Source organism: Podarcis liolepis, assembly GCF_965112155.1.
Source record: "Podarcis liolepis genome assembly, chromosome: 8".
NCBI lineage: Eukaryota > Metazoa > Chordata > Lepidosauria > Squamata > Lacertidae > Podarcis > Podarcis liolepis.
In genome coordinates, this window is record NC_139560.1 from 67,691,769 (window position 1) to 67,705,825 (window position 14,057).

General features: G+C 49.3%; 1 protein-coding gene across 4 annotated transcripts in view; it reads right to left on the minus strand.

Annotated features, from left to right (window-relative positions):
- PHLPP1 (PH domain and leucine rich repeat protein phosphatase 1) overlaps positions 1–11,452 on the minus strand; it is a 158,334-nt gene extending 146,882 nt beyond the window's left edge. For all 4 annotated transcript variants that reach the window (XR_014529583.1, XR_014529584.1, XR_014529585.1 and 1 more), the window contains exon 1: positions 9,619–11,452. Coding sequence is in view for 1 of the 4 variants with exons in the window: in XM_083518989.1 (XP_083375115.1) it covers positions 9,619–11,245 (1,627 nt within the window). In the remaining 3 variants the exon portion in view is untranslated. The remainder of the gene's footprint in view (positions 1–9,618) is intronic.
- Between the last annotated feature and the right edge of the window lie 2,605 nt (positions 11,453–14,057).

A 14,057-nucleotide genomic window follows, 5' to 3' on the forward strand; every position in this document is an offset into this window, starting at 1 on the left:
AACAGGAAGGATTTCAAACCTGCGGGACCAGAGATTTACAGAAGATTGGAAGAAGTATATTAATTATTTGAAGAGCAACTGTAATCAATAAATTACGCTAGTAGGGCTACAAGAAGTTTTGTAAGGAGAAATATACGAAGTGTTACAAAGTAGAAAAAGATAGAGATACTGGTTATGAGTTTGAAATGTAATAGGGAAGATAAGAAATGCATACTGAGAGATTAGATTGGAAAATCTTCAGACAGGATTGATGGAAGTCAAAAATTTGAATAAGATGTAAAAGTATGTTTAATTGCTGTTGAAAATAATATGTTAAAAAACTATATATATAAGAAAATGCTCTAGCTGAAAATGAAGACGTCTCTTCTGCAGCCCCATCTGCCTTTTCCAAGTCAAAACGAGACCAATTTCCTGCATCAAAGGGGGTTGGACTAGATGACCCCTAGGAGTTTATGATGCCATCAAGCACAAACAGCTTTCAGGAAAACTGCTTTTGAGAAGTGTTCATGTGACAAAGCAACCAGATGGAAGCTTCTACTAGTGCAACTGACCCTGAAGTATTCAGCGTATAGAAATTTGTATGGAAGATCCATCCATGCTCCAAGCACTAAGGTAAGGTCACATTCACCTCCATCTATTTTTTTTGGAATAATTTAAGATGGATGGGAGAAGCTAAGAGATTATCATATTTTTACGCAGAAACAGAAGTTTATAACTTGAGTTCAAGAAGCAAATATGAGTGTACACCACTCACATGGTTTCTGGTAGTAATTCTGCAAAGCCCAACCCAATTGCTCCCCCATTAAGAGTAAGAGGCTTGTAACTGAGCTATGAATTCTTATCAAATGCTGCTCATCCACCAACAAACCAATCCAACCACAAGGCTGGTTAAAAAGTGACGGTTAAGTTAAGCTGCGGTATTTCAAACACTGCCTCTCCTTAAAGTAAAGCACAAAACCAAACACATCTCGTCTACAACACCAATACACAGTGTTAGAAACTGAAACTCTCTCTCTCTCTCTCTATATATATATATACAGTCATACCTCGGGTTACAGCCGCTTCAGGTTGCATTTTTTCAGGTTACGCACCCGCTGAAACCCGGAAGTACCGGAACGGGTTACTTCCGGGTTTTGGTGGTTGTGCATGTGCGGAAGCGCTAAATTGCGCTTTGCACATGTGCAGAAGCGCTGAATCGCAACATGCGCCGCTGCAGGCTGCGAACGTGCATACCACATGGATCACGTTCGCAACCCGAGCATCCACGCTGTGTGTATGTGTAATTGCCAAATCATGCCTTAAACTTGGGTTAAAAATGAATGTCTAGGTGACCTGCTTTTGTTTTGCAGTGGACATTATATTATTATTATTATTATTATTATTATTATTATTATTATTATTACCATAGAGTTATCAAAATTGTCAAAAGTAGGGAGTCCGTGGCTTGCTTTTGGAAAATCGGTGGTCCTCAGTAATTAGCTAATTGGGAACCGCTGAACTAGATAATTAAATGTAAGGAACAGGATTCCATGCTGTTCTTCCTTGAAACCAATGGGAAGTCTTTTCAAGTTAGGTATCAATATGCATTACCACATCAGAGCTTCTGACTCTGATGTTACGCCCGCAAGGTAACGCTTGTCAACTTCAGGAACACTTTCGGAGAACTTCCCCTACGCTGCGCGTGGAAGAGTCAAAACACCTGCACGGAAAAGAGCAGCAGCACAATTTCTGACGGAACAAAGGTGAGGAGTGTCAAGAAGAGAATAAATGCATCAGGATGAGCAGCTGGATATTGTAGTTGAGAGCGCTCATGCTACATGAAGCAGACTTGACATTTATTGTGACAGAGGCTTCCACGGTGCTAAAATACAGGGTACTGCTAGTGACTGCGCACTCAACGTTGGAATTTAAGAGGGCGCCTTGCCGAAAGGCTTTCTACCACACACCCAAGCATAATGCTGCAGGACAGAGAGAGAAGCAGTTAACATCTAGCAAACTTGCCTACCAGCTACCGAAAGCACAGCAGGCGGGCAGTGAGGCAGCAGCTCAATAAATACAACCCATGAAGTTGCTTGTGAAACATGAAGCTATTTCTCCCTAGGGCTGTGGTTTTCAACCAGTGTGCCGTGACACCTGGAGGTGCCTGGAAGGACGGTCAGGGGTGCCGCGGGCAACACTGGCCCCTGTCCCTCTTTCTTTCCTTCCCTCCCTCCTCTGGTGCCCTCTCGTGTCCCTGCCTCCCAAAGGATTGCACGACTGTTTGTCACAGCAGCCCCAAGCTCCGCAGACGAATGGTGTCGCTGGGGCTGGCCAGGGGTGCTGGTTGCCAGGAGCTGAGGCGGCCGCCGAGTAAGCAAGTAGGTGAGGGAGCGCAGCCAGCCAGTCCTCCAGCCATTGCTGTTGGGAATGGACAGACAAATGGGAGGTCGGGTAGGCAGGTAGGCAACGCGCTAGTCTTCCTTGTGCTTGCTGTGTGCAAGGCCTGCCTGGGAGCTGAGTGCCCAGTGCTGAATGGGAACCTTTGCACCATGCAGGCCCAACACTGCCCACTGTTGCCACTGGGCCAATAAGGCTGGGGGCATCCTCTTCCCAGGCCCCTGTGGGGCAGTGTGAAGAGGCACCTCTCTGGGGAGGCAGCTCAGAGACCGGGGGGGAGTAGAACCGCCTGCCCAGAGGACACCCAAGGAGAAGGGAGAGGCGGCTGAGGGATAACTCCACAAGGGAGGGTGTTTGAAACGGGGTGAGGGGCTGCCAGCTCTGCAGGCAAGGGGTGACGTAACTGGGCTCCTGAGCCCCACAGGTGTGCCGCTGAAAGGGAGTTGGTCAAGGGAGCCGGGGACTCAAAAAGTTTGAAAATCTCCGCCTTTCGGGAAAGGGCTCCTCCACCTCTTCCAATCTATAAAACAATAGAGAGTATCAGACTAGCATGTATTTTGATACTTCTCTACATGCTTCAGGTTCACCTGCCGATAGTCCCAGCTCTGCTACTTTTATTTCAAAATCTATCAGCTTAACACCCACGCAAATAAAATAGAGGGAGGAACAACACGGAAATCAAACACATAAGGAAGGTGAGTGGTTTAATTCTTTCTCTTTTGACATCACCCATTCTGGCTGAGAGGATGTTGTCTGACTGGGCGACTTCAGTAGATTTTTCCATGACACATAAACCCATTGAAGATTTCATAATTAAGTCACGCCTTCCTGAAAAAATTACGAATTTCAAAAGTGGGGGAGGGGGAGAGGAGGAGAAAAGCCTGCCCATCTTGTGAAAAACAAGACAGTTTTAAACAAAACAGTGCTTCCAAGTTTTCACACTTTGAAACTTCAATGAAATCTACAATATAAGGCATGGCATGTATTATACGGATGCTGGCTATAAATAGATTTCACAATGGAAAGTTAAGCTTTGATGAGCCCTTTTCTACTGCAAACATCACAGAGCTTGCAAAAGCCTGCAGGTTAACTTGCACATCCCTCTCTACGCTCCCCAAAGCAGAACAGTTCGTACTAAGCATTAAAAACCAAGTCATTTTTGCAGGGAAAGAAACCCACAACAACCCAGGATTAAGATTCAAGAACAAAACTGAAGAGCTCCTCAAATAAAACACCATCATTACAACCTTTATTACTATAACCTTTTCCATTCTTGCAAGTGCCAGATTTTAAAAGTGCGGGTTCAGTAACTGGGAATGTGTATGATACAGGTAAAGAGAGTTGGACGGTTAATGTGCATAAACACCTAGGCATTGTGCACATAATCGATCTGTGAAGATTATGCACATTCCACGGCCCCCCTCTCTCTCTTAATTTCTATAGTGTCTTTCATCCAAAGATCACAGGGCAGTTTAAATATAAAAAACACAATACATACCATAATAACAAACAAAAACAATAACACACACCCCACACACACAGTTATATGCATACCTGCCAACAGATGTTGGGGAATGCCCTCTCAACAGGATTTTGTACATTCTCCAGGTATTGTGCATAATTACCCCAACATATACTCATTCATGGACTACGCCAATGAAATGAAATAAAGAGTGCTCAGGTTATTTTAAGACTGACTGAACAGTGCATGTTTACTCGGCTCCCAATATGTCAATGAGTCTTACTCTCAGGAAAATATACACGGGTCAAAATCCTTAGATGTGTGCTCTCAGGTTTCTCCTTTAATTGCTTCTCATTCTCCAAGTACTGTATGAACCTTCATCTACCATCAGCAAGGGGGTTGGGAAGCCACAGAAAAGTAATCTCAAAGCAGCTAAGCCTAACTTCCAATCACTGATGGGAGGGAGTCATTTAACAGGCACATATAGGAATGAATGTCAGTTTATTTGAAACAGATAGTTAATTGCTCTCTTAATATTTGTGTGTATTTGTTTAAAACCCACGCTATGCTTGCCCTAGAGCAGGGGTAGGCAACCTAAGGCCTGTGGGCCGGATGCGGCCCAATCGCCTTCTCAATCCGGCCTGCAGGCGGTTCAGGAATCAGCGTGTTTTTACATGACTGTGGGCTAAACCACAGAGCCTAGGACTTGCCGATCAGAAGGTCAGAGCAGGGGTCTGCAACCTTTAAGACAAAAAGAGCCACTTGGACCCGTTTCCGAAGAAAAAACAACCTGGAAGCCGCAAAACCATTGCGACATTTAAAGCATGCGCGCCGCTGCCCTCCGATCTGACAGCAGGCGGGAAGGTGACGTCGGGACGGTGCGTGACTAACGCACGCACCGCCCCATGCGATGTCACAGCCAGTACAGCACCCGCCACAGTGGGGAGTGTCGGGGCGCACAATGCGCCTCCTCCCCTCGCTAGTATCCGCCCTGGAGCCGCGGCAAAGGTGTAAAAGAGCCACATGCGGCTCCGGAGCCGTGGGTTGCAGACCCCTGGGTCAGAGGTTCAAATCCCCACGACGGGGTGAGCTCCCGTTGCTCGGTCCCTGCTCCTGCCAACCTAGCAGTTCGAAAGCACGTCAAAGTGCAAGTAAGTAGGTACAGCTCCGGCGGGAAGGTAAACAGCGTTTCCATGCGCTGCTCTGGTTCGCCAGAAGCGGCTTACTCATGCTGGCCACATGACCCGGAAGCTGTATGCCAGCTCCCTCGGCCAATAAAGCGAGATGAGAGCCGCAACCCCAGAGTCGGCCACGACTGGACCTAATGGGCAGGGGTCCATTTACCTTTTTAATGTGTCCTTTTACAGTGGTACCTCGCAAGACGAATGCCCCGCAAGACAAAAAAAATCGCTAGACGAAAGGGTTTTTTGTTTTTTGAGCTGCTTCGCAAGACGATTTTCCCTATGGGCTTGCTTCGCAAGACGGAAACATCTTGCAAGTTTGTTTCCTTTTTCTTAACACCGTTAATACAGTTGCGACTTAACTTCGAGGAGCAACTCATAGAACGCGGTGTGGTAGCCTTTTTTGAGGTTTTTAAAGGCTTTGGTGATTTTTGAAGCTTTTCCAAAACTTTCCCGACGCCGTGCTTCACAAGACGAAAAAAATCGCAAGGCGACAAAACTCGCGGAACGAATTAATTTCGTCTTGCGAGGCACCACTGTATTTAAAATGCATTTCTGGGTTATTTGTGGGGTCTGCCTGGTGCTTTTACATGAGTAGAATGTGTGCTTTTATTTAAAATGCATCTCTGGGTTCTTTGTGGGGCATAGGAATTTGTTCATTATTTTTTTTTTCAAAATATAGTCCGGCCCACCACATGGTCTGAGGGACGGTGAACCGGCCTACGGATGAAAAAGGTTACTGACCCCTGCCCTAGAGTACTTGTATTCCTCACCCCACCCCACCCCACCCCCCAAAAAAACACCAGTGGAGTCTCAAAATCTAGCGAATTGCCTCCAGCCACAACTTTAAAATCCTGCTTGGAACTACCGAACGGCAAACAATAATTTGCAGCAAACTCTTTGTAGAGCAAGCAAGGGGATAAAAAAAGAGAAAGAAACGAAAAACGCTGCACACACAAGCCCCTGGGAAGCAGATATTTTAAGCAAGTTGTAAATGGGCCAGTCAAACAGCATCACCTCCACATAGAAGACTCAAATAAGAACAGGGCTTATGAACCTTCAATACACAGGTAGAGGGAATTTTGGCAGGTACAGTTACTGAAATCCAGGCTTTTTAGTACTTCAAAAGGGCACTGCTTGGATGAACTGCTTTGCGTCAGCTACCCCTACCTGCAGCCAAGGTTCCCTCTACAAGGTTTGAAAATAACATGCAGTGTTAGAAACTCAGATATATAAGATAATCACCAAATTGCACCTTAAACCTAGGTTACAGTTGCCACAACGGAATGTCTAGGTGCCTTTTTTTTTTTGCAATGACATTTATTATTAATAATTTCATTTCTATTATTAATTTCATTTCTATTATTAATTTCATTTCTATTTTAAAGGAAAAACCCCTCAAAAGTGGTTCATAACACATTCAAAATCAAATGAAACAATCCAGACTAACACAAATTCAAGCTTGAAGGAAAATATTTCAGGTGCTTCTCTAAGTGACATTTGGTTTTCTCCATATTTATGTACCTACTTAATTTATAGAGCTTAATTTACAGAAGAACTCTAGGAAGCCAGTCTGGTGCAGTGGTTAAGACTAGGACCTGGGAGATCAGGGTTCAAATCCCCACTCAGTCCTGAACCTCACTGGGTGACTGTGGTCCAGTAACAGCCTAACCTATCTCACAGGGTCGCTGTAGGGGTTAACGGAGGAGGGGAATGAACCACATGTTCCTTGGAGAAAAAAGTGTGATATAATTGCAACAAATAAGCTCATCTGATTACCTGCTTAAGAAAGCTGGAGGGACCAGCCAGATGGAGATGTCAGTTGCCAACCTGCCATCCAGTGAGCTCCATGTGGTCGCGACTGGACCAGCGCCAGTCGCAAAACACACCTGGCGCCTGGCTAATTTCGAACACGGCACCAAGGTGGTGAACATCCATTCATAACTCAGTTGATTTAACATGCTCAATTTAAGTTATTTTAATTTCTGTGTATTTGACCAGCTATCTTCTCTTCTCCCCCAGGGCTCAATTTGTTAAGTCTTTAAGAGGCAAAGGATTTTACATACTGCACAAAAAATAATAATCGCATTCAAGTCTACAATAGCTACTAAGATAGCTTGCAAACACAACTGCTTATTATCACACCATGATTGTGACAATTGGTAGAGGAGAATTGTTTGCATGACAGGGGGAACATGCCTGTTTACAGGCAACAGCCATGTAATGTAGATTAGCCAGAGAAGGCTGGTCCAAGATCACCAAGTGAGCTTCCCTGCTAAGCAGCTATTTGAACCTGGGTGTCTCGAGTCTTAGTTCCACTGACTCTCATTACATTCAATTGACCTTCACCAACTTCATCCGCCCCTTATGTTACAAGACTACAACCCCCATCATCCCCAACTATTGGTTAAACTAGCTGGGATTGATGGGAGTTGGAGTCCAAAAGATATGGAAGTCATCAGGATGAAAAATGCTGCATTAATAATAATAATAATAATAATAATAATAATAATGTAGATTACAGAATAGCCAGTACGTACTTTTACCTGCTTACGAAGAGAAGCAGCAACAGACAAGGCCATATTCAGATTTCAAATGTATGGATTCTATCTGTGCCATTCACACACAACAGAAACCAAGGCTGTCTTCAGCTCCTGTTCCTCTACAACTATTCTCGGCCTACATAGACCAGCAAAACATTTCCTTAAAAGCTGGCTTATACAACTGTTACGCATTCAAGCTGAAAACAGCTCAGCCAGGGTCTCATTTGGCCACCTGTCCAGGATGGCAAATGGTAGGAATGGTGATTGAACATCAGGGAGCTCACAATACAGACAAAAAGGGGCTGTCGGGCTACATTTGGCTTCTGCGGTATCAGGCCTGCCTGATATTCAAAGAAAGCAAAGCGTATTTAAAAACTGAAATGGAAAAGCTGAAAAAATGCATCTGTCTGGAGACAGCTCAGCTCACTCAGGTGGGTCCAGGCTTTGCAGCTTTCCCACATTTTGTACGGAACAAGGAAAGAGAGCTTCACCCAAAACGAAACACAGGGCATCCAATTTAACCCTGAAACCACAGCGCCTTAACAGAAAGATCAATTATGGCACAGCCCAGAGCTCCTCCTCTCATCCGAAAGGTCATTCAAAGCATGACTCACCTTCCTATGTGCACATTTTCAAGCAGTAAAGGAAATCTATATGGCAGTTAAACATGCAACACTAATATAAATATTGTTGACAAGACAGGAACTTTCGGGTGCTGTTATTGACCAAGTCCAGGCACCAAGACAAAAGCCTGCCTTCAGTCTATATTGAGAAGCCAATCTTAAACCATGCTAACTGTAGAGAAATCTCAACTTCATTGGACTCGCTCCCACAACTATGTAAAGAAACACAATCCCATACATATATCATGGAGTCCACTGGTTGAACAGACTCTGGAACTGAGCCTTAGACGCCCACCCCATTACAAATAGGTAGAGAACCATACATTGTGTACTCAGCAGATTAAGAGATGTGATATTTCATTAATATACCGTACATGCAAATTTGCCATGGAAAAATGATGACAATTCTGGTTAAGAGGAGATAACCCCCTCTTTCCATCTGAAAAGACTCAGCGTTTTTATTTTTGCTACAGCAGGTACTTGAAAAGTAGCCACTTGATCCTATCACAGGTAGCTGAACAAAACAGCTAAGAAGCACAATGATGCCTCTGTGAACAGAAGAGGGGGAGAAAATGCTTCTACACAATGGTATTCTGATTCCAAGCATGTTTACGTGGAAGCAAAAACCCAGCAATTTTAAAGGACCTCACCTCCAACATATATATTGTTCTAAGACTGTAGCATAAAGGAAGACCCAGAGGACAACCTTTCCATGTTAGCCTGGTGTACCTGAAAAGCACTTAAGCAGCAAACAGGTTTCAAGGTGAGCTGAGCTACAGTTTCCAACAGGTCCTCCCCAAACACCCCTTTTGAAACTCTTACCTCCCCCTCCCCCCAAGGCCCTTACCCAGCTATAAAACAGACTGGGGGAAATGACTCTAGATTCAGGTAGGTAGCCTTGTTGGTCTGACGCAGTAGAAATATATATATATATATATATATATATATATATATATATATATGTCCAGTAGCACCTTAGAGACCAACTAAGTTTGTTCTTGGCATGAGCTTTCATATGCATGCACACTTCTTCAGATAAAATGACTGGGGGAAATGACTGAATGGTGTCAGAATCCCAAAACTTCTGACCTCCACTGGAAAGTTCCCAAAGCATGACAATGCCAAGGCCGGGAAACATTTGCCACCTTTGCAAGAGGTGATCACACCCCTCTCCCCAAACCTCCCACACACACAGGCCTTTAGCTCATGCATCAATATTGTTTGCTCACTCCATCAATTAACCTGCAGATCGGGAACAGATTTTCACATTTTCTCCATTTCTGCAGCAGACCCTCATTTCTGAGGAAGCGCACCAAGGGTGTAGTTACTGTATTAGGTTGGGTAGCATCCACGCTGTCCTGTGCAGATGAAAACAAGCATGCGCGCCTTTCACACACACACACCCCTTCATACATAATTCCTTCCTCACCCACCTGCATAGAAGCGGATGAGGCAGCCGGTCTCCGAGTCCATGCCCTCCTCCTGCACCCGCCACAGGTCCCGGAAGCCCAGCTGCGAGAGGTAGTCGTTTTGGACCTGCAAGGGCTGCTCGTGAGGCTCCAGCCGGCGGGCGGTCTCCCCATGCAGTTGCACGTACAAGGCCGGAGGCTGCGGCGGGGAGGAGGCGGCGGCGGCATCCCCGGCGGAAGAGGGATCCCCTCCCGGCGCCTTCCCCGCGCCGGGGGACTCCCCCGCGGCTCTGCCCCCCCGGGGGTTCTCCGCGTGCGCCGACGGCAGGCCGCCCAGGCGGGCCCGGCGGCTCCTGCCAGGCCCCGATCCGGCCCCTTCCCCCTCCGCCGTTGCCGGCCCAGGAGGAGGAGGGTCCGCCTCTAACTCCTCCGACGAAGACGAGGAGCCGCCGCCGCCGCTGTAGGCGTCCAGCCGGTCCGAGGTGCTCTCCGCGCTGGGGCTGAAGCTCTCCGTGTCCGAGCCCCCCAGGAGGGACGGGCAGGAGAGCGGGGGGCCCGATAGGTAGAGCTGCGCAGGTGGCGGGGGAGGAAAGGCCCGCCCGGGGCTGCAGTCGGAGGGCGACAGGCAGGGGCGGCCACCTGCGCGGCCGTTCTCCCCGCCGCCGAGAGCCAAGCGCCCCGGTCGGGGAGCCGCCTCGCCGCCGCCCCCCAAACCGCTGGGGGTCCCCCGACGGTTTCGCGGCCTCCTCCCGGCCGGTATCGGGGTCAGGCTGCCAGCTGGGCAAGTCGAAGCCTCCGCGGGGCCGGGCAGCGCCTCTTCTGCTCCCCCGGGCTCGGCGGATGGGTCTGCCGCAAAATCGCCGTCCATTTCTCCTTCATCCTCCTCCTCCTCTTCCTCCTCTTCTTCCCCTTCTTCTTCATGGGGGCCGCGCGCCTCTATGGTGGTTGCTGCCGCCGCCGCCGCCGCCTTCCCCAAGACCCGGACGGCGCTGCTGCCCGCTCCACGGTGCCCGAGCTGTAACAACCGCGACGCCACCTCGGCCGCCGTCGTCTCCAAGGTGCAAAGCACCGGCCGCAGGTAGCAGCCGCCGCCGCCCCCTCGCTGCTGGTGATGGTGGTGGTAGTAGTAGACATGGACGCATCCCCGCTGGAGGTCCCGTCGCACCCAGTCCCGCTCCGGCGGCTGCAGAGGCTGGAGCTGCCGGGGCGGCTTGGGCAGCAGGAGCAGCGCCTTCCGATCCAGGCTGCGGGTGCCCAGCGAGGCGGCAGCGGCGGCCGAAGAGGAAGACGACGAGGAGGAGGCGGCGGCCGAGAGGTTCCTTTTCAGCCTGCCCCTCCGCAGCAGAAGCGAGTTGGCGCCGCCGCTGCTGGGAACGGCCGCCGCTGCCGGAGTCCCGTTGGCCGCCAGCGTGAGGGAAGCCGCGCCGCCGCCGCCGGCTCCAGCCGCGGCCCCTCGCCTCCTTCGCCGCTGCGGGCCGCCCCCGGCTACACCCTCTGCTGCTGCGACAGCAACGGCTGCTGCTGCCTCGCCGCTTCTCAGCGGGCCCTCGGTGCCGGCCTGGCCCGCGTAGCCGAGCCGCTCCCGCTTGCCGGCCGTCGGGGCCGCCGCCGCTGCCCTGCTCCCGCGCTGAGGTTGCTGCGCAGGTTCCATTGTGGAACGCGGAGACACGCCGCGTTCCAAAGCGGCGGGCGGGGGGCGGGGGGAGCGCGATTATGTAGCAACTGCGAACATTCCGTCGCTGTCGCCGCGTTCCATTCGGCTCAAGCCCGCCGCCGCCGCCGCGCAGCTGCTGCCAGCGCCATTAGGGACTGGAGGGTGGGGGGAGGATCAGCAGCAGCAAGCAAGCAAGCAGCCACCGCCTCCTCCGCCTCCTCCTCCCACCCGGCCCGGCCTCCACTTCGGAGGCTCCTTATGAATATTAATTGCAGCAGGCCTCGTCGGAGCGGCGCGATTTTTCGTCTCTTGCACCCCGCCTCCCAGTTCCCTCTATTAGCAACGCCTTCTCAATATTCATGAGGAGGGGGGGTGACGCCATCCCTCGTGAGGTAGCAGGGGGCGGGGCTCCGGCGATAAACAAAACGTGACAACCTGCGCCGCTTTTCTCTCTTATACCCACCCACCCACGAGGAGGAGCGTGGGAAGCCCGACGCTGCCGGGAAATGTAGTCCTCGGGCCCGGAGAGGCCTCCGCGAGAAGCTACCAGCTGAGACTACGTATCCCACAAGGCACCGCGCCGTTCCCGTTGGGCGGGAGCCGGGCCTCTCCCGCCCTTGCTTGCTCCTGCCCGCCTACTGCCCGATTCTGCAGTTGCCCTTGACCCCCCCCCCCGGGCATACCTGCCCGCCCTTAACCTTTGCATATCATTGCAGAGTGGGAACTTTTGCTTTTAAACGAGCGTACGAATTAACCTTTGCAGAGAGACGCTGTCAAACGGGCTTAGCTAATGCATGCAAGCTAGCTCTGGCGTTAGCTGTGATAACTCCACGGGTGAAACGCGGAATCAGTCCACCTGCAAAGGAAACTTTTTGTTTTTTAATACTGCTCTTTTGTGCGCAGGCATTTCTGTGCAAAAAGAGCTGTTTTGATTGTAAAAACAGAAATAACAACAAACGTGCCTTCAGCAGCTGGTTGTGGGGAAAGGCAGACTGCAGCCTTTCCTTTGGGCTGATGGAAACAAAATGGAAGTAGAGGCATGGAGGGAGACAGCACCCAGCAAAACATCACTACAGGCAGGGCTTTCCGCCCCCCCCCCAGCCAGAACTCAAATTATCTGTCAGGAGGGCTGAACTGACCTGGCCCACATCCTTCCAGAGCTAGCAAGCCCCACCTTGCCTGGCCAGGACGTAGGCCTGTTACGCCTTCTGGGCTTGATGAGGCATGTGGCCCCCACCTGGCCTGAGCCTACTCCAGCTGAGGAATCGGGCAACTCCTCCCCAAGCTAGGGAGCCCCAGCTGGGCTGTGGGTCCTTGCCTGCCTTCCCTCAGAACTGACAGCTATAAGTTCTGGAATCCTGAGGTCAGGGGTGGTATGTCCCATTTTGCCACTTGGGGCAAAACAGGAAGTGCCACCCTCCTCTGCCAGACCACCACCACCAGTGGGGCACTCATTCACCAAGGGTTTTCAGGGGTGATTCCCAAACTGCCACAGCACATTGGCTTACTATAAGTAAGAATAAATGTTCTTATGAGCCCACAATTATGGAGGAGGAGGAATCATTAAATGCTCTGATTTAGTTTTCTTCTGCAGAGGATGCATTCAAACACTGTAAAAAATAATTCTTTCTCAGATGTAAAAGCGAAGTGTGTATCTGTTTCTAAATTTAAAAATAATAACGCATTTCAGGCATTAAAAGTAAGGAAAACACCGGTTTACAATCAACACATGTCCTACCATTAGGCAGGGTGGTTTGGGGTACCATTGAAGGGCAGTCAAACATTATTTACTAAGTTTCTTGCTGCATTTTTCTCCAGAGAGAGAGGTACTTGGGTGATTTTGTCTCAGTAGCCAAAATGACTTGGCCAGCCCATGTTTCTCTGTGTGTGTGTGTTGTGATTTGCTGCTCCTCCGCAAGCAGCAAAATGTCTAGCTATATATGTGCTTTTCCCCCCTTCCCAAAGCACTGACAGGGAATTGCTTGAGCTGTCAGAAGTCACCTTGCCCAAGGCCATCCTCAAAGTGCAGGGAGCTAGAGCTAGGCCTGCTCCCACGTTCACAGCTAGCATTATCCAAATGAATGCTCCAAGTTGATAATGTGAATTTCAATGGGCTGGTTTTTTGTTTTTGTTTTTGTTTCTGTTCTAGTAACATATAGCCGTGGTGGCACACTCCAAGGTCACCAGAATTGGTAACATCAGGATTTGTTTGCAACATCTGCAGAGGTCACTGAAACTCTGTACAGTGGTACCTTGGGTTACAGACGCTTCAGGTTCCTGACTCCACTAACCCAGAAATAGTAACTCGGGTTAAGAACATTGCTTTAGGATGAGAACAGAAATTGTGCTCCGGCGGCATGCCGGCATGTGTGATGCCCCATTAGCTAAAGTGGTGCTTCAGGTTAAGAACAGTTTCAGGTTAAGAACGGACCTCCAGAACGAATTAAGTACTCAACCCGAGGTACCACTGTATTGACTTCTCCACACTTTATTTTGCGATCGGGAAGTCAGCGCAAGGCTGGAAGGGAACAGAGGTGGGACAGCTAAAATCACTATGAGCCTGTCCATATTATTGGCTTGAAATGCAGTGAGGTCATTTCGCCCCTACTGTATTTCAAGCCATATTTGCTCACATCAGAGAGGGGGAACGGACGTGAAATGTCTGTTAGGGTATGTTCACATTACCACTTACTCCGCATCAAGTTTTCTAATCAGATTGAAGCTGGTTTGAGGTGGGGAAACGCATCCCACAGCAATATTCGTTAAGAAGCTATAGGACCGATGTGTATTGTGTCTAACATGTGAATGG